The following is a 21,582-nucleotide window of genomic DNA, read 5'->3' as shown; positions in this document are numbered from 1 at the left end:
AGGAAACCATGAATGACCTTGCTCGACCACTGAAGAGCACCCAGTGGCAGCATGGGATTGGCTGACTCGAGCACTGCTCGTCTGGGATCAGATTTCACTCGGTCTGCACACCATGAAACTCGGACTGAAATAGCTGCCTCTTGCTGACCTATAGCAAGATGTTTTTGAAGACACGGTTGATGTTCCTTGGGAAAAGAACGGCGAGAAATCTCATCTAGTCCTTAACGTTAACAGTAGCAGCACAGGTACCTGGAAAGAGGCCTCAGCAGCTGTCGTTTCACTGAGTATTCAGCCACACAATGACATAATGTAACACCGCCCAGCCAAATGCTTTTATGTTTTACTATTTAATATACATTATAAAAGAAGGAAGAATGTTTTTTTCTGCTATTTGCTTCTGCTGTCACTGTAAGAGATAACAGGGGTTGTAACCACTGAAATCCTTCAAATTGTGTTTTAGTTGATATCCAGAGGAGGGCAGCAGAGAGCCTCAGTGGTGCAAAAAATGTCACGTGACTCTCTGGGCCTAAAGCACAGGACATGAGTGTGTTGACAAGAATGTTGCCGTGCTCTGCTTTCATACCCCTCTCTTCATCATTCACTCCATCTCGCTTAAATCACCAGTCTGTCTTCTTCAGGTTTGCTGAACCTCCTGCTGCCTGCGTCGGTTGACTGAACGCTCAGCAGCTTTAAAGAACATCAGGATATTGCAGTCATGGCCAAGAGTCCTGGTTCCCTGAGTCGTGGCTGCGTGAGTCCTGAGGGGATTCTGAGAGAGATCCAGATCAACTTACTGGAGTGTAAAGTCTGCTTCGAGAAGTTCAGCACTCAGCAGAGGGAGCACAGACCACAGAGCCTTTCCTGTGGCCATGTACTCTGTCTGGAATGCATCACGGCTCTGTCCCACCCTCTCCTAAGGAAGCTGGAGTGCCCGTTCTGTCGACAGCTGTGCAGTGTTGACGGCACCTCCCACTGCCAGGTTCTTAGTGACCTGCAGGAGTTGTTGTCGCCTTGGCGTCCCACATCCCCTGCTCCTCCTCACAGGGCAAAGCGAGGCCTTGACTTGGCTGCAGGTCTGGCAGCCACAGCTCTGCATGTCTGCACACTTTTTGGTGGTTGGGGGACTCTCATTAACCCCACTGGGATAGACATTTTCGGCTCCTCAGGGACAACTGTGGTGGTGCATGATGGGGAGGATAGGGTGGTGGTGTTCAGTCCACAGGGCAAGAAGTTGCACAGTTTTGGGCGAAGAGGACGAGCCGGTGGGGAGATCTGTTACCCAGTGGATGTGACGGTGACTCCCTGTGGTTACGTGGTGGTGACGGATGCAGGAGATGAAGCTTTGAAGGTTTTCACGTCCAGGGGGAACCACGTGTTAACAGTCAAAGATTCCTTTCAGGTGCCCTGGGGTGTGGACACAGACAGCTGTGGGCACATTCTGGTCTCGGATGTCCAGGCCGGCACGCTGTCCCAGGTAAAAGTGGACTACACTCATGGTTTCGTTCTTGAGCTTCAGACAGCCATTTCAGACCTCCAGCGTCCAAAAGCAGTGGCCTGCTGTCAGGTGAGCGGGAGCACTGCAGTGATGGAGCATTTATTTGATGATAAATGTCCACCGGGGAGGCAGAAACACACAAGGCTGAGAGTGTTTTCAAAAGACTTCCACCTGCTCTATCAGACAGACAGTTTCAGTCTGACCCTGCAGTCCAGGGTGAGGCTGAACATGTCAGGTGTGGCCTTTGACAGAGACGGAGATGTGATAGTGATTGACTCCAGTCACGGGATGATTTGGAGTTTGGGGAAGCTCCAGAATGGCCCGGCCCCGACTCCTCTGGTGGGAGACCATCTCATCCGCCCAACTGGACTGGTGTGTCTGAACAACACGCTGCTCATTTTGGACAGCGGAGACCACACAGTGAAGGTTTATTCTGCTAAATCTGATGCTGGGCCATCACATAGCTCATGTATGAACAGGCCAGAGTAGCTGATGTGAAATGTAGCTTATCATAACTCTGACATTGAAAATTATAAATGTCAATATAAATAAAATAAGTGCTGTAGAATACTGTATGCTTTGTTTTGAAACCTCTGTACCAGCTAATGAAAATACAATTGTATCATTCACTAACACATACTTCAATCACTTCCCAAACAGGGGGGTCAGGACCTTTCAAAGGGGTCCCGAGAATAATCTGAGGGGGTCACAAGAAGATTAAAGAAAAGAAAAAATAATTTGTTACCTGAAACCATTTTTTTTTCTGTTTTTTTTTATTTTGAATACCTTCATCTCACCTCAAAAATCCTTCAAATTTCAAAGTCCTGAAACCTGTGATGACTGAAATAGAGATTAAATTTGAGGTCCTCAAAGGTCTAGGGGTGCGTGATAAACAAATAAACTTATTAAAGTGAGACCAAATGGAAAAGCTAAATTTGATTTTTGGGGGGCAAAGGAAATAGGAATATATTTCCTCGGTGGGGACATGTGCACCGCAGCCCTCCGTATTTGGTACATAATACAAGTGTTTAATATTACGTATGAGGCCTTTTATTAATCTCATTTTGATTGTGAACAAAGCAATCGATAAACCCATTGGATTGGTGTGTGTGTGTGTGTGTGTGTGTGTGTGTGTGTGTGTGTGTGTGTGTGTGTGTGTCAGAGACAGTTTAAAGTGCCTTTCTAATAAACCCTCTGCTCTTCACTCGGCCTTTTAATGATGCTGATCATGGGTTCATGTAAATCAACTTGTCAGACTGCCTCACATTTCTCGCCCATCGCCCCCCCTCCACCCCTCACCCCCCCACCCCCACCCCGCCCCGGAGAAGCGGCGCGGTGTGTAAATCCTGTCCCCTGTTTGGCACCGCCGCCTCCGGTCTGCCAGAGGAGAGCAGTCGTGCTCCCAGTGGAAGATGGCGGTGGGGATGCTGTCTGAGGTTGGAGCAGAGTGCTGGATTTGCACTGAAAGCGAACCCGGATGGATATAAAGGGGGAAAAATGAACATATTCCTATCTCTTCTCCTCGAGGTGTGGACTCTTTCGGGGATGGTTAACTAGAGCCCTTGTTTTCTGGCAGAAATCCGGGCTTCTCGTCGCGGATTCGCGGACTGCACACTGATAGCTCGGCGCATAGACAGGGTGGGAGAGAAAAGTGGACGAAAATGTCGGATACAAAGGTAAAAGTTGCAGTGAGAGTCCGGCCCATGAACCGCAGAGGTAAGTGTTAAAGCGACGATCTGCGCTCGCAAACTCACATTTCTGTCTCCTCGGATCATGCTACGTTATCATAAAGTTTGGATTTCTTCGCCATTTGCTGCTCTCGGCTTGAGTTTCGAGCCTGAAGGCGACTTATAGTTTGAAGAAAGTAGCTCCGATTTGACTCCTCACACCCCCGCATTCTGCTCTGCTTTCCCAACTAACTTCTCTCCACAGAAATTGAACTGAATACAAAATGTGTCGTGGATATGGAGGACAACCAAACAGTCCTGCACCCCCCACCTTCAAATGCGAAAGGGGAGAACAGGTAAACAAAGCTGAAACACAGCCAGAAGTGTGTATTTGCAAATTAACACGAGCAAACTGTATTACAGCAAGCAATATGGTGCAGGGAGCTTCTTGTAGCTGGGGCATCTTTTGCCTTACTGTGGTTAGTTTGAGTGCAAACAGTCTTTGCAGTGCACTGTGGGGACTCTGGGTGTTTTGGAAAAGCCTGTAAGTGCAGAAAAATGCAGGCTGCACCCTCACTGTAACAACTTAATCCCACCCTGGTTGCAATACAGTAACAATAACATTCAAGGTTAGCATATAACTGTCTTTCCAGTGAGCTGGTGGACCATATGTCCTGCTCAAGTGTCTGAAAACACAGCAGAGCATTAGACAGCATGATGATCCACAGCAGTGAGGGTTACACTTCAGCTCCAACAGTTTCTTCACATAAAGAAAGCATTAGACAAACAGTAATACTGCACCACCACCACCGCCGCTGCGGCTGCTGCTGCTGCTGAGGACATCATGTCTGTCACCCACCTGCTTGAAACATGATATTATATTATGCAATTCATGTGAACTTTCCAATACTAGTCACCTCAGCACAAAGATGCACATACAGATAATATAACAGCCGCATATTTTGCATAATCTGATGTGCAGTTTAAGGCCAGAGGTGGCGTTTGAGCGTGTCTGACACATGAGGACGGCTGCTTGGACAGAGCAGATTGATGTGCAGCCTCGGGGCGAGCGGCCGTAAAATCTCCCGAGTCAGAACTGATTTAACTTATGTGGCGTTCAAAGTGGTGTTCGACCACACCGTGCCTTTCACAGATGGCAGGAAGCGGCACGCTTTCTCAGGCGTTCATTCGCAAAAGGAAAGCTCAGCATCCTCTGATGCTTCTCGCACCCTGGCTGCACAGTGAAGGTCAGCAAGAACAAGCCCTGCAGTTTGTGCTGCACACTACGTCTAGGCTGATGATGGCCGGTTGATTATCAAGTCATTCGCATGTCATGCCTGTTAGTAACATCCAGAGATCTCATGTTTCTTGTTCCTTCTCCAGTTTTGCCCTTTTTCACATGATTAAACAGCTGACCTGGTTACCCTCTGGTGCGCGTAAATCTGAAAAGATGCTCATTTAGGGAAAGAAAATCCAGGACTTTTTCTTTTCTCCTCTGATTTATCAGTTATTATTTCTGGTTATTTCAAATGGACGTCATGAGAGGTAAGCACGGGTCCTCATGGCCCACGTCCAGGACTGTTTAAGTGGACCACATTCTCCGCTGTTCCACGTAACCAACAGTCAGCATTAAATGGTAATGAGCTGGCTCCCCCAGCACCTCGGGTCCACACATTAACCTGTGTTTAGGGCGATTATCAGAGCTGAAATTGCCACACAATGGCGGCGTTCCAGACAATTAAACAAATCAGATCTAACGTATGCAGAATAGGATGCATGAGAACTAAAAACCGTTGTGGGTGAGAGGTCAGGAATGTCAGGAAGTGTGCAGGGATTGCAGTGTTTTCTCAGTGAACAGACACGTGTTTGGATCTGATGCTGAATGCTTCCTCTGCTACCTGTTGTGGTTGTGTAAGACGCAAACACGGTTTCATATCTGAGTGAGACATCGTACGCCGATCTTGATCTTTTCAGCTTCTGCTGGATTTCAGTCTGACAGATTGTGTCCAGGGTCAGTTTTTATTCTGCCAAATCTATTTTTGAAATGTGGACAATTTCATCAAGTCCAGCTCTTAATGTCTGTGGAGTGACGATGGCCTCGGTTCAGTCTGGTTTTATTATGTCACATTTCTTTTCTATAGTGTAGTCCAGGCATATAATTACTTGTTAACATTTCAGTGCTCGTGCTGTGTGCATGTGTGCGTGTGTGTGTGTGTGTGTGTTTTGGGTCTCTGTGTTTAGGCTGCCATGGTTTTCTTAAACCATGTAATTTTCCTCTCGGCTGCTTGTGGAGCCGCAGAAGGGGATACCCTGATCGCTAAGACTTCGCCTTGTTTTGAAGACACCTGTTCCTGTGTGTTGCGAATGTGTCAGATTTAGTGGGTATTAGCACGCCAAATATGGCTGCAGGGCTCAGATCATGGGAACCTTTCTCTCTCTCGTGGGAATGCTCAAGCACAGCCGCAGCGAGGGAACAGTAATAGATATTTTTATGTAGACACATCTAAAATGAACTGAACCCTTGTTTATTCCTGAGACTGTGGATTCAACGATGGGAAAAGAACGGCGGCGAAACAATAGCTTTGTTCAATACCTTAAAACACTACATATGGCTTCAGTCTGATGAAATACGGAGATGAAGTCTCTCGTGGGGTGAACTTGGAGCCTCTGAGTTTCAGTCAGGATTTGCAGAGACCACACAGCACAGCAAGTCCCGTAAAGAATTCGAAGAAATATAAGGCATTTCCTTTGATGGCTAAGCCTCATTCTTTGCACCGCTGAGCATTATAGCAACACTCGTGACCCAGACGCCCTCTCCTATTTCCCTGAGAAGTGAACAGTGATCTGGGTGGTGGGCAAGTGAAGCATGGATTTTGACTTCAGGGCGACAGGTTAAGTTTCTTAAGTCTTATCTTTCATCTGCTTGTTAAGTTGGCACCAGTGGCACTTTTGAAATGGGAGTCTGGGAGCGTAGTTCTGCTTTCACGCGCCAGTCTGCTCTCCTTTGGGGTTTAGACACAATGAAGGCTGGGGTGGAGTGGCAGAGAAATACCTGAGGCTGCTGTCTGCGCAGGGGATGAGCGGTGGAGCGTCGTGACAAGAAAATACCCTTCGACTCGCACAATGGGGCCGTATTACATCCGTCATGCCCCAGCGTGTCTGTCAGTGTGCAACAATTGGATACAGGGCCGCCGAGCCTCAGAAAATCTTCTTCACGTCAACCCCGCCTCTGCGTCGTGTTTTTTAAAAAACGTGTGTTTAAATCAAGACATCTCTTCGTCGGCCTCTCCGTCTAACTTTTATCCTCCGTGCTGCTGCAGCTCTGCGGACGAGCGTTTCAAGACGACCGGTGGAAGTCTTTATCTGATAATGTCTGTAACCAAGCTTGTAATTTCCGCTGTAATCTCTTCCTTATCACTAATGGTTAGAAGAGCTCAATTGGGTTTATCTCCACTCGACTGAGTTATCTCGCTTACTCGGATGCTGTAATCTGAATCGAGTGAAGGGGAGCTTCAGCTTAAAAAGCCGTTCACTCGCGGGGTGCTACTTGTGCAGCGCTTCCTCATCTTGTGGGCTCTGTTTTACGATTTAAGCACATTTTGTCATCAGAAAGTCAAACTGAATGAATATCAATCACTTTGATGGAACACATCATTGCAGGAAAGCCTCCATACGCAGCCTGACCGCAGTGGGTCTGTCAGAGGGGCTTGACCCTAACAGAATATCTGCCCCCGCATGTGCAGCCTTGCACCTCCCCGTGTGGAGTTTGTTGAAATGATGAGCTCGTGCTAGCGTGTTGTCTGTCTCTGTCTCACAGAGGACCTCTTTGACGTGACTCTGTGTGTTTGTGAGGGACACCGAAACATAGCAGCAGCATTTTTTTCTGTTCGTTTGGCTTAGGCACTTTGAAGAAAAAAAACCCAAAAAACACTTCTAATGGATGGGATTTTTCTAAATGGTACCCTCATTCTGCAGCATTCTGCATTTAATTGCAGTTGAGCTCATTTTGTGATGAAATCCTGTTTTTTGCTCCGTGTGTTCTACAATCAATCCGGACACCGACTCAATGTGGTCAACATGTGCTTCGTCACGGCCTCCACAGCGAGCCTCTCATGCTCTCTGTCTGTTCGTTAACCTTTATCATACATTACTGTCAAAGACACAAATAGACGTCTCCCACATTGCTGAAGTTTTGCAGGTTGCTCGCACTTTCTCTCGAGTCACATGTGACCAAGTGTCATCGTGCTTTCCAAAACAGGCCTTTGCTGACAATGCTGCCTTGTCCAGTGGCTGCCCTCAGGAATGTTCCCTTTGTCTTTCCATTTTGCTCCCTGTGCGCCAATAATCAACCTTTCCATTCAGTAAGACGTTGTTCTCAGAGTTGGCCTAAATTAGGCGCCATCGGCCCAACTTTTCTCTTTAAAGCTTTTTTCATGCGGCCCATTAGGAGAAAGTGTTGCGCGTCGCTGATAAAATGAGCGTTTTCTCTCGAGGACTGTTCCTTGTTTGTTTAGAGGGTGGGACATTATTTACATCTTGATCCGGAATTGAGAAAAGATGGCGTCCTCCCTCTTTGTCAAGCCTGTGCTTCATTAATCTCAGATGTGGCTTCTCGTTCGGAGAGCGGCCTATGTGAAAATCCGCTCTCAGACATTTCTTCCATAACGACTCCGGTTTTCCTCCTCGCATGTTCCTCTCAGACGAGGCCTTTTTGAAGTTTTGACGCCAGCTTGTTGTGTTTACATGAATTTAATTTCATGGTGGGATAGGTTTATTGTGGACTCACTTTCAGTCTCATTGAGGGGAAGTGGAGCCAGGCAACATTAACAAAAGCTTAAAAAAGTTTTTAACTTGTCTGTCTGCGGAGGAATATCCCGCTCATTAGATCTCATTAACTTCAAGCATGTAATGACTGTAACAATCTATTTGCCGTATTTCTCTTTGATGACTTTTGGGATATGCTTTGCCCTTCGTGTGCATGCTTGCTCTGCCTTTTGTTGTCTGTTGTCCTGAGCAGCCATATGGCACATGTATTCAGATAAGTGACATTTAGCAAGCAGTCGGGTTGCAGGAGGTGTGTCCTGGCAGTAAATGTGTCACTTCATTTCCCCCGGGGGGGAAGCCTCGCCATGTTGAACAAATTAATGAACTTCACTTCTTTTTGGCTTGCTTGATGCCTTCGAAAGGAACCAAATTTAAGGCTTTAGAGCAGATGTGGCCCTCTCTGTCTTTAGCACACACACACACACATACACACTTGGCCCGCGGCCTGCTGACCCAGCTCATCACAGTGGTGTCAGAAATGCCGGAGAGGATTAAATTAGACCCCGCCTGCATCATATGTTGTGTTGTTAACATTTGTTGTGGAAACTCCGCGCAGAAGCGGGCATGAGCGTCATGCGTGCTGCTGACGGCGGCGCTCTTCATTAAGGCTGTTTTTGACATCCAGAGTTTGGCTTTCATGCTGGAACTTTGACTCATGAGGCTGGTAGGCTGTCTCGCCTCCATGTTTACCACCGTTGCCTTGCGACAGAGGTTACCATGATGCAGAAACGTTGTGGAGTTATGCTGATGACCTAATGAGTGATATCCCCCAGCCACCCCGAATATTTTCATAGGGAGCTAATTTTAGTCAGAACAACGAGCCTTGGAGCCATTAGCCAAGGCCAGTGGTGGAATGTAATCAAGTACATTTAGTCTAGTACTACACTTAATGACAGTTTTCAGGTACTTATACTTTATGTGGATATTTCTGTGTTATTCTACTTGATACGTCTACTCCACTGCAGCCCAGAGGGAAATATGAAGCTGTTTGCTCCCACTACCTTTAGCTGATGGGAGTAGTCACTGGTTCAAGGTATAGCACTGACTGTATGTACAACATGACAGTGGAGCCAGAACACCTCGGTACACGTCAAACATATTTTTCCCAGCGATGGTTTCTGTCATTCTAGGTAGTCCTTATCACATTGATGTTTGTTCAAGTGTTCATTTTTCGGATAAGTTTGGATATCATGGCTTCATTTTTGCACAGTGGCGGGAAGTGGAGACACTTTGTCCGTCTTTATGTCCACGCCACCAGAAGCGCTCTGCTTGTGCTTATTATGCAAGCTGCTCTCATAGGAACATTGCATTTGTTGTAACGGACCAGTCGATACTTTAACTCTGCTAAGCGCTGGCACTGACCTGCCGTCAGCCTTCGTCTCCATTCTCTCCTTCAGTGCTCGCCAGCGGGTGGAAACCAATCCCACAGTCACTCTGGTTTTGGAGTGAGCTTTGTCCACTTGGCATTGCGCCTCGCTATATAGTTTTATTGGCACTGTGTCCACCATTGTAGCTTCCTCTTGGATCCGTGCTCCTCACAGTCTGGCACCTGTTTGCTACCCTGACCGGACCTCACCTGTGCGCTGTTGTTGGCTGGAGGCTACACAACTGCTGCCCAAGGGTTGCAGCACAGAAAGTTCAAAAAATGAGAACAGATTTCACATCCCATACTCTGTTTTTTATTGTTTCCACTCCCATAAATCATCTCATGACCCCTCAGATTTATCTTGAGACCCTGTAGAGAGTCTGTTATGTTGTGAACCACTGGACCAAACTGTGTATAAAGTTATTAAAAGTAGCTCCACCTTCATCAGCTACAACAGTCAAATGCTCACACTGATGCATCAGAGTCAATATGGAAGTTGTTCTAGATTATAAGTCATATAAGTAGGACTTTAAACGTGGGACTTTTGCTTGTAACAGAGTGTTTTTACAGTGTGGTCTTCGTACTTTTACTTAAGGACCTGCGTACATCTGCGCTGAGATTTACAGTTGATGTGTTACGTAATGAAGCTGAAGAAGTTCCAGAAATTGTTTGTGTGGCAGAAGTCACAGTTAGCTGTCTCGGTAGCTTCGCTCTATCCTGCACTTCTGTTTCTGTCATCAGCAAACCAGCTTCCTCTGGAGCTGTTTTTTTTAAATACTTTAGAACATCCTGTATGTAAAGCTCTGACTTCAAGCCCCCGTCATATTTACTTTTGGATCACTCGTGCTCTTAAAAGTGACAGAGCAGACAATCCAACACTGGGCTGCGTGCTTCCTTGGAGTCATCTCGAGTGTTATTGGTCAGACGTGAGAGCCACCCCCCCTTTACTGTAACTCTGCCTGGCATTTTCCTGCTCTCGTCTGTCTGTCTGTCTGTCTGCAGCAGGGTGACCTCTGCTGTGAGTGGGTGGGGACCGACGTCCTCGGTTCTAAACATACTGGGAGACCATCTGAAATGTTTGCTCGTTGCCTGTGAGAGCATGTTGCGCTGTAACCCAACACTTTCACACGCACACACACACACACACACACACACTTAGAGCCTTGGATGTTGTTTGGCTCTGGAGCTTGTTGAATTGTAATTGTCTGCAGCCAAACAGGGGAGAAAGTCATATGTGCGGTTAAATGGAGGTTAAAAGGGTGGGGGAGGCATAGTTTAGGCAACATATCGAGAGGAGGAATTTGACTCAATGGAGGGGCGTGCCAGGAAAAAAAACTGTGTTTGTGAGTGTGTGCTCATAGGGCAGATGAATGCTGTGAATGTCATCTCAGTGGGGGGTGAACCTCGTCCATGTGATTTACATATTCCATCTGAGCAGCAGGATTATATCATCAGAAAAGCCTGCTAAATCACACTGATGAATCTGACATATCCTTCGCGCATTGGGAAATGGGGAGCTGTAGCATCTAGATTTGGATTTATTCTCATTTTGATCTCAAACTCAGATTTGGGGCTGGGAAAGCCTGCTCCCAATCTGTGAGTTGAAAGTGCATTTAGGGATGTCAGATTAAATAAACGATACATAAAAATGTTGAATAACTGTTTGTCTGAGGCTTCAGAGTACGTGGGCATGCAATGTAATTTTTTTAAGGGTAGATAGATGCTTCAGTGGGTGGATAATACTGTAGATTAATCTGGTGTGTTGCCTACTGGGCTAGAAGAGTGCAGTTTTCGGTGGCATAATAACCCAGTGGCCTTAATCTGGCTCCATAACCACAGGGGGGATTCCACTGCTGCTCTCCCTCTTGTCATACCTTCCTTTTGGGCACCAGCATGCACGGTGGCATATCTGTGATCTGAGGGAATCTGACCCTCAACAGTGACTTTAGAAATGATCTGAAGAGGTACTTCTGACTAAAAGTGACGAGAAATAAGGATTTTCTAAAGAAGAGCAAAATGTGAGGGGGATGGGGACCATCGTAGTAGTGCGAGAGGCCAATTTCCACCCTCAGCCAAGTTGAAATCATTCATGGGTGCTTTGGCATCAGGTAGCTGGAGGCGTGGGAGCCTGAGCGTGCCCTTGATGACGCACACATTAAGGCACTCAGAACCAGCCCCCAAACGGGCCTTTTAGACGTCAGCCCTGCCCTGCTGGCTCTGCGGTATCTGCCTTCATCTGCCTCTGAGGGGGGAGCAATCTGATGCTATCTGGCACTTCTGTGCCATACATTTGTGTCATACACTTGTTCAACCCCAACACAGCCATTAATAAGCCCACAAGCCATGACTTGACATGCACGCTGATTATCAAGCAAACAGCCTGCGGGCTTCGCGCGCGAGTCATCTGGGGCTGCGCTGTCTGACATTTGCGACTGAGTGGCCAACGGCAGCATTTCTTAAGTGGAGTGATGTGTATTAAGATATTGTGATTACGATAGAATTAATCATTTGTGATCACTGTGTGTTGCATTGCACTCGCCAGTTCCAGCTCTTCGTCATATGTGGCAGTGAGTGAATCTCTTTGGATTTTAAAGAGCCGCAAATTCCATGTTGGAATTACTGAAAGAGAGGACGTAGCTTACATAGCCCACAAGCAAGGTACAAAAGTGCTAAGGCGGACACAGATTTCTCGGGAGATTAAAGAGATTATGTCTAAAGCAGAGTGGGAGAACTGGAGCCTAATGTTCTTTAACTTACTGGGGGTGGGATCTTAACATCATGATTGGGGAGGGGGTAAGGAAAGACTCTACGTTTTTGGAATAAATTGAATTCCTTATTCCTCCTTTGTGAGGAAAGAGTAGCCGTCTGAAGTCCTAAATATAGCCAGTTAGAAACAGTTCCCCCCATTGTCTTGTGCAGCACACACAGCAGTGCGCACTGTACATACAGTGCATGACACAATGAGCGAGAGCCACCAGTCCACTGCAGCAGCGAGAGCTACTTTCTTCTGCTTCAGAGTCCAGACTGCACGCATTCCATGACCGCATGTCTTTTGTCTCCGCATTCAATGTGTGTGTGTGTGTGTGTGTGTGTGTGTGTGTGTGTGTGTGTGTGTGTGTGTGTGTGTGTCTCTCTCTCTCTTTCCGGTCTTGCGTCTGTTGTCCTTTTTGTTCTCCGCAGGGACACATCTGTTCTCTGTATCTGTCCAGTCCTTCACCGGGCTGTAGCTGCTGTCTGTCTATTTGTTGTCATAAGTCTCCCACGTGTTTTTTTTTCATCTCGACATTCGAAGAATCTGACTTTTTTTTTTTACTCTTCAACTGAACGTGGACCGGGACCTGCTCAGTGGTCCTTGATCACACCTCCCAGTCTGCCCATAGGGAGTCTTCAGATCTGTGCTTCCTGCTGTCTGATGCTGATACATATCTCCCAGCCCCTCACGGACGTCCCTTCACTGCTCTGCAGTGTGGAGGGCCCCAGCTAGAGGACAGGGGCCCTGCTGCAGTCTTTGTCTGTTCTGATTAAGACCGAGTCACAGTGGTTGTCAGTGGCCCAGATTCAGATTCAGAGTATGAACCTAAATGAGGCCCTCTTCCTTTTACTTCCGGACCCTCTCGCTCTCTTCTCTGTCCCTAATTGTAATGAACTTGAGCACAGTTAATGACCTGAGTCAAAACCCTTCCTAATTTCTACTTTTCTGCTTTTTTATTGCTTGCTTTTTTATCTTTAATAAGTGCAGACCCGTTTTTTTGTGGGTATTGTCGCGCAGCTCTCCAGGCGTGCCGCTATTGGTGACTCAGCTCGGTGTGTGTGAGACGCTTTGGTGCAGTGTTTCAGTCCTCCTAAAGCAGTCTGTCCTGTATTAGTTACTGTGTGAAGGTGATGCCCTCCTCTGTCTCTGTGCCAGGAGACGCCTGCAGGAGGGATCTGCTGACCGCTGAAGGACGATGCTGTGGCAGATGTAGAAGCACTTGAGTGGTTTATATGTCGTGCTGCATCATACAGCAACATGCACATGCACCAGTAGTCCCACATGTAATTTCCTAGCTCTGCATTGGAATATCTGCAGCGTTTGCTCAGAGCTGTTGGGTCATACTTTAGTGTTACAGATTTTCTGCTTTGGGGAATTCCCTCTCCAGTTAACAGAATAATCCCACGTAACTTAGCGCCATATATATTACTCTTTTGTCCTCGGTTCCGGCAGCTGCTAGTGCTGAGTGCGGCTTCCCCAACCCGGCCTCTCTGTTAAGTCCACAGGCATAAGAGCTATTTACTCAACAGAGTCAGTGGGACATTGAAACCTAAATCTCTTCCCTTCCTCACGCTCCACTGGCCCAATTATGAACCCAATCACAGCAGCACCTACCACCAGGAAACGCCACTGTGTGGAAGCGAATGAATGAGTGAATAAATGCGGGAAGGAGTGAATGAGGAAGTCACACCAGGAATTTGGGAAATGCGTACAGTTAGAAAGGAGTCTGAGGTGTCATAAAAAAAATCGTTGTTTTGGTTTTCATGCACACGTTTCCTCTGTAAAAAGCTGTTTGTGTCAACACAATGGGCAGTTTCCCACTGTGAGAGAGCAGCTGCATCTTGCTGAGTGTGAACATGTTCTGATTGTCAAATTGCATCAATGCTAACTGTGTTATTCCTTCTCTCTCTCTGTGTCCCCTGTGGGTTGCTTCTGTTTGTGATGGATTGGCCCTCTCATTCAGCAGGAAACAACCGAAGGTATGTAACTTTCATCTGTTGCTGTTGCTCAAAAAAAAAAAAAAAAAAAAAAAAAAATGTCCAGCATCGACAGAGCTGACGCACAGTGTTAGCGGAAAGAGTTATTTTCAGTGCAATTAGCCGTTTGTAGTGACTTCTCACTGACTGTCCTGGTATCACCGATACTGAAAGAAGGAGCAGGATGCTGCACGGGCAACACTGTTCCCCTGAGGGGCTGAGAAGCATCCTGCACGGGTCGATCTACCATTGAGGCGTTGTTTCTAGGGGCATGATTGAGAGTGTTTTAGCAGTTTGGTTGGTCAGCAGGAGCCGGATAGATGTCCGTGTGAATGTGTCAGCGCTCTAAGATCTCGTGAACACCCACAAAGGCTCTACAATGAGAGAGGGATGAGCGCGGACACTGGGGCAGTGTGTGTGCACATTCAAAGCTGCATTGTTGGAGTGCACCCCCACCTCCCCCCTTGACAACACGCTGGTGACTAGCTCAGAGATGTTTCACACACCAGGGACGGGCTTTGTGCTCAGTACACTCGGCCACTGACGGGACCGGGAAGAGTATTAGTGTGGGCCACGGGCGTGCGTGGTCTCTGGGGCCCGTGAACCTGAGTTACCCTGTAATACCCTTCAGCTAGACGAGTACGTGGCTGTCTGCTAAGTTATGGTGGCACTCAAATTAGTCTCCCTGCATCTGAAAGGGTAAACGGAGGTTGCAGTCCAATCACGTTCGACCAGTTTTCATCTGAGAAATGACAAAAAGGGCATTGTGCTTCTCCGCTTCATCATTATTTGTACGGCTGATTAATAGTAATTGTCCAATCAAGAACAATTTGTTGTGCAGTCACACCCTCAGGCTGGACAGAGACAGAGAGGAGAATGAAGTCCTAGTTACCAAACCAGCCCTAATTGAGAATGATGGCACTTTTGTCCCTCTGAATGGCACCCACTCACTTCTGTGAAGTCACTAGTGGAGGTCTTGCTTTCAAAGCCTTGAGTGATCTCAGTGCTTCACATGCTGACTGTGCAACCAGTGGTTCCCTGGCCAATAGCCCTTATTATGATTAGAAGGGAATTAAATTATTTGGGGTATTTGTGCAGGGGAAAGTGCTTTGCAGAACAGCAGCAGTGCACCGAAGGCCAGGAGGGGTAATGTGCAGCAGTGTTGTGCCTCCACTGCAGCATGACAGTGCAGTCTGCACTGAGAAGTGTCAGAGCTGTGATACAAGTATTAGTTTGGTTTCTTATTCTTTATTTAACCAATGAAACCATACAATGCAATAGAGCACAAAGAGACATTCGTTAACTAGCCTTTAAACTTCTTAAAGGGAAATCGAAGTGGAGCATTAGATGTGTGGGTTTGGGTGAATTTGGAGCCTAGCTTACAGTAACAGAAGCTGGTTTGTCTGTGAGGAGGGGTCCTTGGTAAATGAGCCCACTGCTCTTTCTCAGAGAGCATCCTCTCTGTGTGTTGCCCGTGCAGAGCTTATGCAGGTGCCTGGGGGACACAAGGGGTCTCTGCTGCTGCTCAAATCTGTGTTGTGAGACCCGGCGATGAGGGCTGAGAGCCAGCCTGCGCCACCGGGAACAGCTACAGCCCCGTTCCCTTGGAGACAAGGGTCAGCGGGTGCTGGAATTTCTTCTGGGGAGCGCTGACCCTGATTTATGAATTCATTTAACTCCAGCCACTATGACAAAACACGCAGCAGCGAACAGTGGATTTGTGCAGACAGTCATGGCACGGTCTTAACGAGCATTACCTCAAACAATGCTCACTTAGACTTCATCTTACTCACTTGGACAAGCTCGGTCCTGCTGATTTACTGCAGGGTGGCATGCTACAGTACGGCACAATGAGCCTGTTTTTTGTACCACAGAAGAACTAAGACCGCTAAAGATCAGGTTGTGTTGTACTGTACGTGCTTGGACAGGTGTGAGAAGTGTGTGTTTACACTGCCTGTGCTGTCTCCTCTGCAGGTGTTCGCTTTTGACCACTGTTTCTGGTCCATGGATGAGTCCAACGTTCCCAAATATGCTGGTGAGTCATAAACGCTGCGAACCTGATCCTTTACTCATCACCAAAGGAGCCCGATCATGTCCCATGTGAAGAGCTGCTGAGCTTTGTGCTTCAATAGCGCAGGGAAACTCCCTATTTGACGGGAATCTGTTTTTGCATCATGCAAAGCAAAGCAAAGCGCGGTGTGTGCGTATACGGATTATGAGTTTGCATTATGAGTGAATACATTAAATCATCTTTGCACTGTCTGAAAACAATAAAATCATCATGTGGTTATGTGCAATATATGCTAAAGTGCTTTTGTGATTATCCATCAGTGTTTTACTTCTTATCACCCACACGGTCAAATTCAGTTTCATTCTTTCCTCCATTCATTTTTCTAATGAGCTCTGCACAGAAAAGGTTACAGCTACAGTTTTGGTCACATCTATACAAAGAGGTTATTACTGCCGATCCGAGGCAGATTTACATAGTCATTGTGGATGTTTTCCTTGTCACATCGTTCTCATTTGTGATGGAAATGCAATGCTTACATCAGCTTTGCGCTGAAGCGACAGGGCAGTCTGCTCGGTGAAGGGCTGCCTCAAGGGCCCGGGCCAAGGTCTTTATTTAGCTCATTAAACAGCTGTCCCATTCAGCAGGAGCACGACAGTGAGCGAAACAAGAGATTTCTCTACACGGCCCAACATTTTCCACACGACCACACAGGAATTTGTCACCTTTCGCCAATCTTATTCTGCATTGTTTCTTGTTCAGTGGCCCTCATCAGCATGTCTCTGTGTCCACTTTACTAAACACACACACAGATGAAAACCAGACAGCTGAGAGAGAGAGCTGTTTTGTCTGTTTGCCATAATATCCATGGTGACTGATTCTTTGTCTGAAAGGTCAAGAGGTGGTGTTCAAGTGCCTTGGAGAGGGAATACTTGAAAATGCATTCCAGGGATATAATGCCTGCATATTTGCCTATGGACAAACAGGTAAGTGAAAATCCAGATGAAATCGACATTGAGTTGATTTTTTTTTTTTATGTCTTTAAGTACATTCGCAGGGCGAGCTGTCTCCAGATGTGTCCGTAGAAAGTTTGACCAACAGGAAGACTTGTATTTCTGATCACGCTGGTGAATCACTTAACTCATATCCTTCCTCACCGTGAATCAGATTAGCTTCTTTATCCTGCTTCCTGCCGTACAAGGAAATGTTTGCCAAAGAGACACACCTACTGAAAAGTTTGAAGAGGAGGCCACCAATATTTCGGTGGCCCTCAAGTCGCCCTGATGTGTGAGAAAAAAGGAGCACATTAGTTTATGGAAAGTGGAGGCACATGGTATTTGGTTTGATTTCTGCATAGTATTCATCGAATCAAGAGCTCTAACTGTCAGATCAAAATTAAGATGTGTCAAGTACTTTGTCAAATTTGCTGTTTTTGAAGCACCGCGCTCTGTAGACTCCTCTTCATAGGCGATGCAATCAAGTGTGACTCTGCAATGTCCATCCAGGTTCAGGCAAGTCCTTTTCCATGATGGGGAATGGGGAGCAGCCAGGTTTAATCCCTCGACTCTGCTGCTCGCTGTTTGAGAGGGTCCACACAGAGGAGAACGAGGCCCACACTTTTAAGGTGGAGGTGTCCTACATGGAGATCTACAATGAGAAGGTCCGTGACCTGCTCGATCCCAAAGGGTGAGTATGAAGAATAAGCACTTGAATTTAATGAGCTAATGCTTTGGTAATGCTTTTGGCCTGCCGGTGACTCACACAGCTGGTTGCACAAACTGTTCTGTCATTTTCTCATAGTCTTGATTCACTCCAACTGCAGCAAGAGCACTGACCCCTCCGCCACTTCTCACCGTGTTAGTCTGCATCTCTGCTTATAGCTCTGTTGTGTCTAGCAGCCTGAATGGGCGACAGCGACAGAGTGATGCGAGTAGGAAGCTCAACCCAGTCATTTCCTGCAGAGCAGCGGCCAGCGTCGTCCTCTGACACTGCAGCATTCTTTGCCTCTGTGGTCTGATGTGGGTTGGCAGACAGACTGCAGGGGAGAGTGAACTGTGAAAGAGTGTGTTTCAGGGACATCTGTTAGTGAAGCTGGGAGCAGGAGAGCAGTCAGAGCAGCCTGTGAGCCGAGCCCCACAGAGGGACTACAGTGCAGCGCTCTGTGTGCTGCAGATGTGTGAAGATGCAGCCAGACCCGTTTTTTGATGGCAACTTCCTCTCTCTTGTATGAGCCTCACACTCTCAGCCTTCCCGTCCATCTGCCACTGTGATTTGTAGGATTAAACACTGGCTGTGATGTAGACACATGATGTAGAGTCAAGTGTAAATAGGATCTTTGTCACGCTTAGCTTGTAGTGGCTACATCCTATTGTTTGCTGTGAGTGGAAACGGTGAACCTGGTTTCTGCCGGCCTCAGTGGTTCTGTAGCCATTTAGATGGATTCACTGACTTTCTCCTCAACATCTGGCAAGCAGCCAGGTGAAGATGAGCTCCAGCAGTTTGCACACCCCTACTTTAAGTTTGTGACATGGTACATTTATCAGTAAGCAGAGTTTAAGTTACACTTTGAGTCAGTCCTGCACACATTTTATTGCAGTTGTAGTGCACATGAGGTTTGCTTTGCCAGCATTGTCGCCAAATACCAACTGGAATTTCCTCCTAGATGTGAAGTTGAAAAAATGTTCCAATGAGTCATATGAGCTTTAGTTCTGTTCATTCTGATCGAGCATTCGAGGTCAGAGGAGATGCTTTTTGCTTCTCCGGGGAGAGAATTTATTGAGCTGCCATAAGCGCTGAGAAACGCGACATGAAAAGGACTCACTCATTGTGTTTCTTTCTCTCTCTCTCTTCCTGAAGGAGCCGACAGTCCCTGAAAGTTCGGGAACACAAAGTCCTGGGTCCATACGTGGATGGTCTGTCCCAGCTGGCTGTGACCTGCTTTGAGGTGTGTCTTTCACCCTTCTGTCATCACACTGCGACCAGAGAGGAAGCTGAATTCACCCTGTTTCACTGACCACAGGCCTCTTTCTTCACATAAGCATAGACAGGGTTTAGGGCATGCAGCAGAAATGACTTTATATCAAATCCCCAGTTGTCAAGCCACTGATTTACATAACAATAAGCATGTAGGTTCAAATCCTCCCAAATGCTGAAACTCTAACGACATGTTCCTGATGTGGGGATGTAGTCATGGGGCTTTTTGTAGTTTGCATGCCAAGTCTTGGCAGGGCCTTCCTTAATTAAGTTTAAACATCTCCACCCTGTTCCTCTGTGCTCTTCTCTGCCTGATATTAGTCCAGCACATTGCCCACAACCTTGGCCCACTGTCTGCTGTGACCCAGCTGAATCACATGGCACACGGCCATGTGTGAATACCGTCTGACTCTACTGTTATCATAATAACCCAAGTTCAAGTTTTGCTTAAATCCTCTTGAATGTGCTCAAATTCTGTCTCTTTTTTTTTTTCTTTTCAAACTTTCCTAAACTGTATTTCCTTGTATGACCTCACTCTCTGTGTTTTTCAGGACATTGAGGTATTAATGTCCGAGGGGAACAAATCTCGCACAGTGGCAGCCACCAACATGAACGAGGAGAGCAGTCGATCACATGCCGTCTTCAGCATCATTGTCACACAGACGCTTTACGACCTTCAGTCCGGGGTCAGTCTTTTCTTGCTTTTAACGTTCTTTCACAATGAATTGCTCCTTGACTTTGCTGAAACCTCATTTGTCATCTGCTGACTGCTGGCTCGTGTTGTGGTGGTAAACAGAATTCGGGGGAGAAGGTGAGCAAGATGAGTCTGGTCGACCTGGCAGGAAGTGAGAGGGTGTCCAAGACTGGAGCTGCTGGGGAGAGACTCAAAGAGGGCAGCAATATTAACAAGTGGGTATATTTTAGAATATTAAATGCATGCAAACGTATGTAAGTCCAGTGAATCATTGGCTAGGTTAACTCTGATATGGATTTGTGTGTGTGTGGTTGTAGGTCTCTTACCACATTAGGCTGTGTGATTTCTGCTCTGGCTGATCAGTCTGCAGGAAAGGGGAAAGCCAAGTTTGTGCCGTACAGAGACTCAGTCCTCACCTGGCTGCTGAAGGTCTGACCATTAAAAACATATTTATTACTGCCTTCTGTTGAATAATATGTGATTGTTCTAGATGTGCTCAAATGTGACCAGAAAGTGTCGTTTGCGTGCAGACTGAAAGCAAAGATTTAGCAGCTATGCGTCCTTGCGACATGTTTTCGTATCTTCAGGACAATCTCGGCGGCAACAGCAAGACGGCCATGATAGCCACCGTGAGTCCAGCGGCCGATAACTACGAAGAGACTCTGTCCACGCTCCGTTACGCCGACAGAGCCAAGAGAATCGTCAACCACGCCGTGGTGAACGAAGACCCCAACGCTCGGATCATCAGAGAGCTCAGGGAGGAGGTGGAGAAGCTCAAAGTGCAGCTCTCTCAGGCCGAGGTGAGGGAAGGGACTGGGTGGACCGAGGAGACTCACAAACTATCAGTGACTGGATTCCAGACACGATGATCCAGCTGATTGTCTTTTTTCCTTTGCTCCCATCAGTCCATGAAGGCTCCTGAACTGAAGGAGAAGCTGCACGAGTCAGAGAAACTCATTCAGGAGATGACTGTCACCTGGGAGGAGAAACTGAGGAAGACGGAGGAGATTGCCACAGTATGCCTTCAGAAGGAGACTCCATAACGTTTCATTCTAATTCAGCACATTTATATCCACAGTCACACTACTTTTATCTATGTTTACAGGAACGTCAGAAGCAGCTGGAGAGCATGGGCATCTCTCTGGAGACGTCAGGGATTAAAGTGGGCGAGGACAAGTGTTTCCTGGTCAACCTGAATGCTGATCCTGCCCTGAATGAGCTACTGGTCTACTACCTGAAGGTAATACAGCTTTTACTCCTTTTATTCACCACAAGTTGTAAATACATTATGACAATGAAAGATACTTTATGCCTCATTATACATGGTGAGGACGGACGTTTTTCTGCCAAGTCTCTCCTTCCCTATTTTAGAAACAATTGTATGAGCGAAGGCAAGGAATGGATGGAAGGTCTTGATAACGTGTTGTGGCAAATGCTGCAGCTTAATGTTTATAGTGGCTGCAAAAGTCAGAAATCCAAAACACCTCGTACAGAAGGTGCTGCAAAAAAGCCGGACAGTGACACAATGCTCATTTGCTCCCTGGTGTTAGAGTATATCGTTAATGACACAGACCCACAACCTTGGCCTCCCACATACCACAGCCATAATATTTACCATTGACCAAGGCCCCGAAACACAGCGCATACGTTGCAGTGGTCCACATGACAACCGAGCAGTTAGCTCGACCTGTAAGAGCAGAGGCATGTGAGAAAAGCAGCCTGTGCAGCGCACAGAACAACAGGCCTTTGTGTGAGTCCTGCAGGCCAGCCTGGCATATCAGTGTGGAATGAGTGAAGTGGGTTAGTTCGCTGCAGGGTTAGGACATC

General features: G+C 47.0%; 2 protein-coding genes across 8 annotated transcripts in view; both read left to right on the top strand.

Moving 5' to 3' along the window:
* Window positions 1-534: 534 nt before the first annotated feature.
* LOC143324961 (E3 ubiquitin-protein ligase NHLRC1-like) lies at window positions 535-2,164 on the top strand. Its single transcript, XM_076737785.1, has one exon. The coding sequence runs from the start codon at window positions 716-718 to the stop codon at window positions 1,982-1,984; it is 1,269 nt and encodes a 422-aa protein (XP_076593900.1). The 5' UTR covers window positions 535-715; the 3' UTR covers window positions 1,985-2,164.
* A 732-nt stretch (window positions 2,165-2,896) lies between these two features.
* Window positions 2,897-21,582, top strand: part of kif13a (kinesin family member 13A) — a 34,049-nt gene continuing 15,363 nt past the window's right edge. For 5 of the 7 annotated variants that reach the window (XM_076737182.1, XM_076737181.1, XM_076737184.1 and 2 more), the window contains exons 1-13: window positions 2,897-3,211; window positions 3,428-3,518; window positions 14,068-14,083; window positions 16,055-16,115; window positions 16,982-17,074; window positions 17,594-17,774; window positions 18,945-19,032; window positions 19,613-19,747; window positions 19,858-19,970; window positions 20,073-20,184; window positions 20,343-20,555; window positions 20,661-20,771; window positions 20,861-20,995. In XM_076737182.1, the coding sequence (XP_076593297.1) occupies window positions 3,157-3,211; window positions 3,428-3,518; window positions 14,068-14,083; window positions 16,055-16,115; window positions 16,982-17,074; window positions 17,594-17,774; window positions 18,945-19,032; window positions 19,613-19,747; window positions 19,858-19,970; window positions 20,073-20,184; window positions 20,343-20,555; window positions 20,661-20,771; window positions 20,861-20,995 (1,404 nt within the window). In that variant the 5' untranslated portion in view covers window positions 2,897-3,156. The remainder of the gene's footprint in view (window positions 3,212-3,427; window positions 3,519-14,067; window positions 14,084-16,054; window positions 16,116-16,981; window positions 17,075-17,593; window positions 17,775-18,944; window positions 19,033-19,612; window positions 19,748-19,857; window positions 19,971-20,072; window positions 20,185-20,342; window positions 20,556-20,660; window positions 20,772-20,860; window positions 20,996-21,582) is intronic. The other 2 variants (XM_076737185.1, XM_076737180.1) reach the window with 1 other exon arrangement.

The sequence above is a fragment of the Chaetodon auriga genome, chromosome 8 (genome assembly GCF_051107435.1).
Source record: "Chaetodon auriga isolate fChaAug3 chromosome 8, fChaAug3.hap1, whole genome shotgun sequence".
NCBI classification, from domain to species: Eukaryota; Metazoa; Chordata; class Actinopteri; order Chaetodontiformes; family Chaetodontidae; genus Chaetodon; species Chaetodon auriga.
The sequence above is the reverse complement of the archived record's forward strand: the minus strand, read 5'-3'. Positions and strand labels throughout refer to the sequence as shown.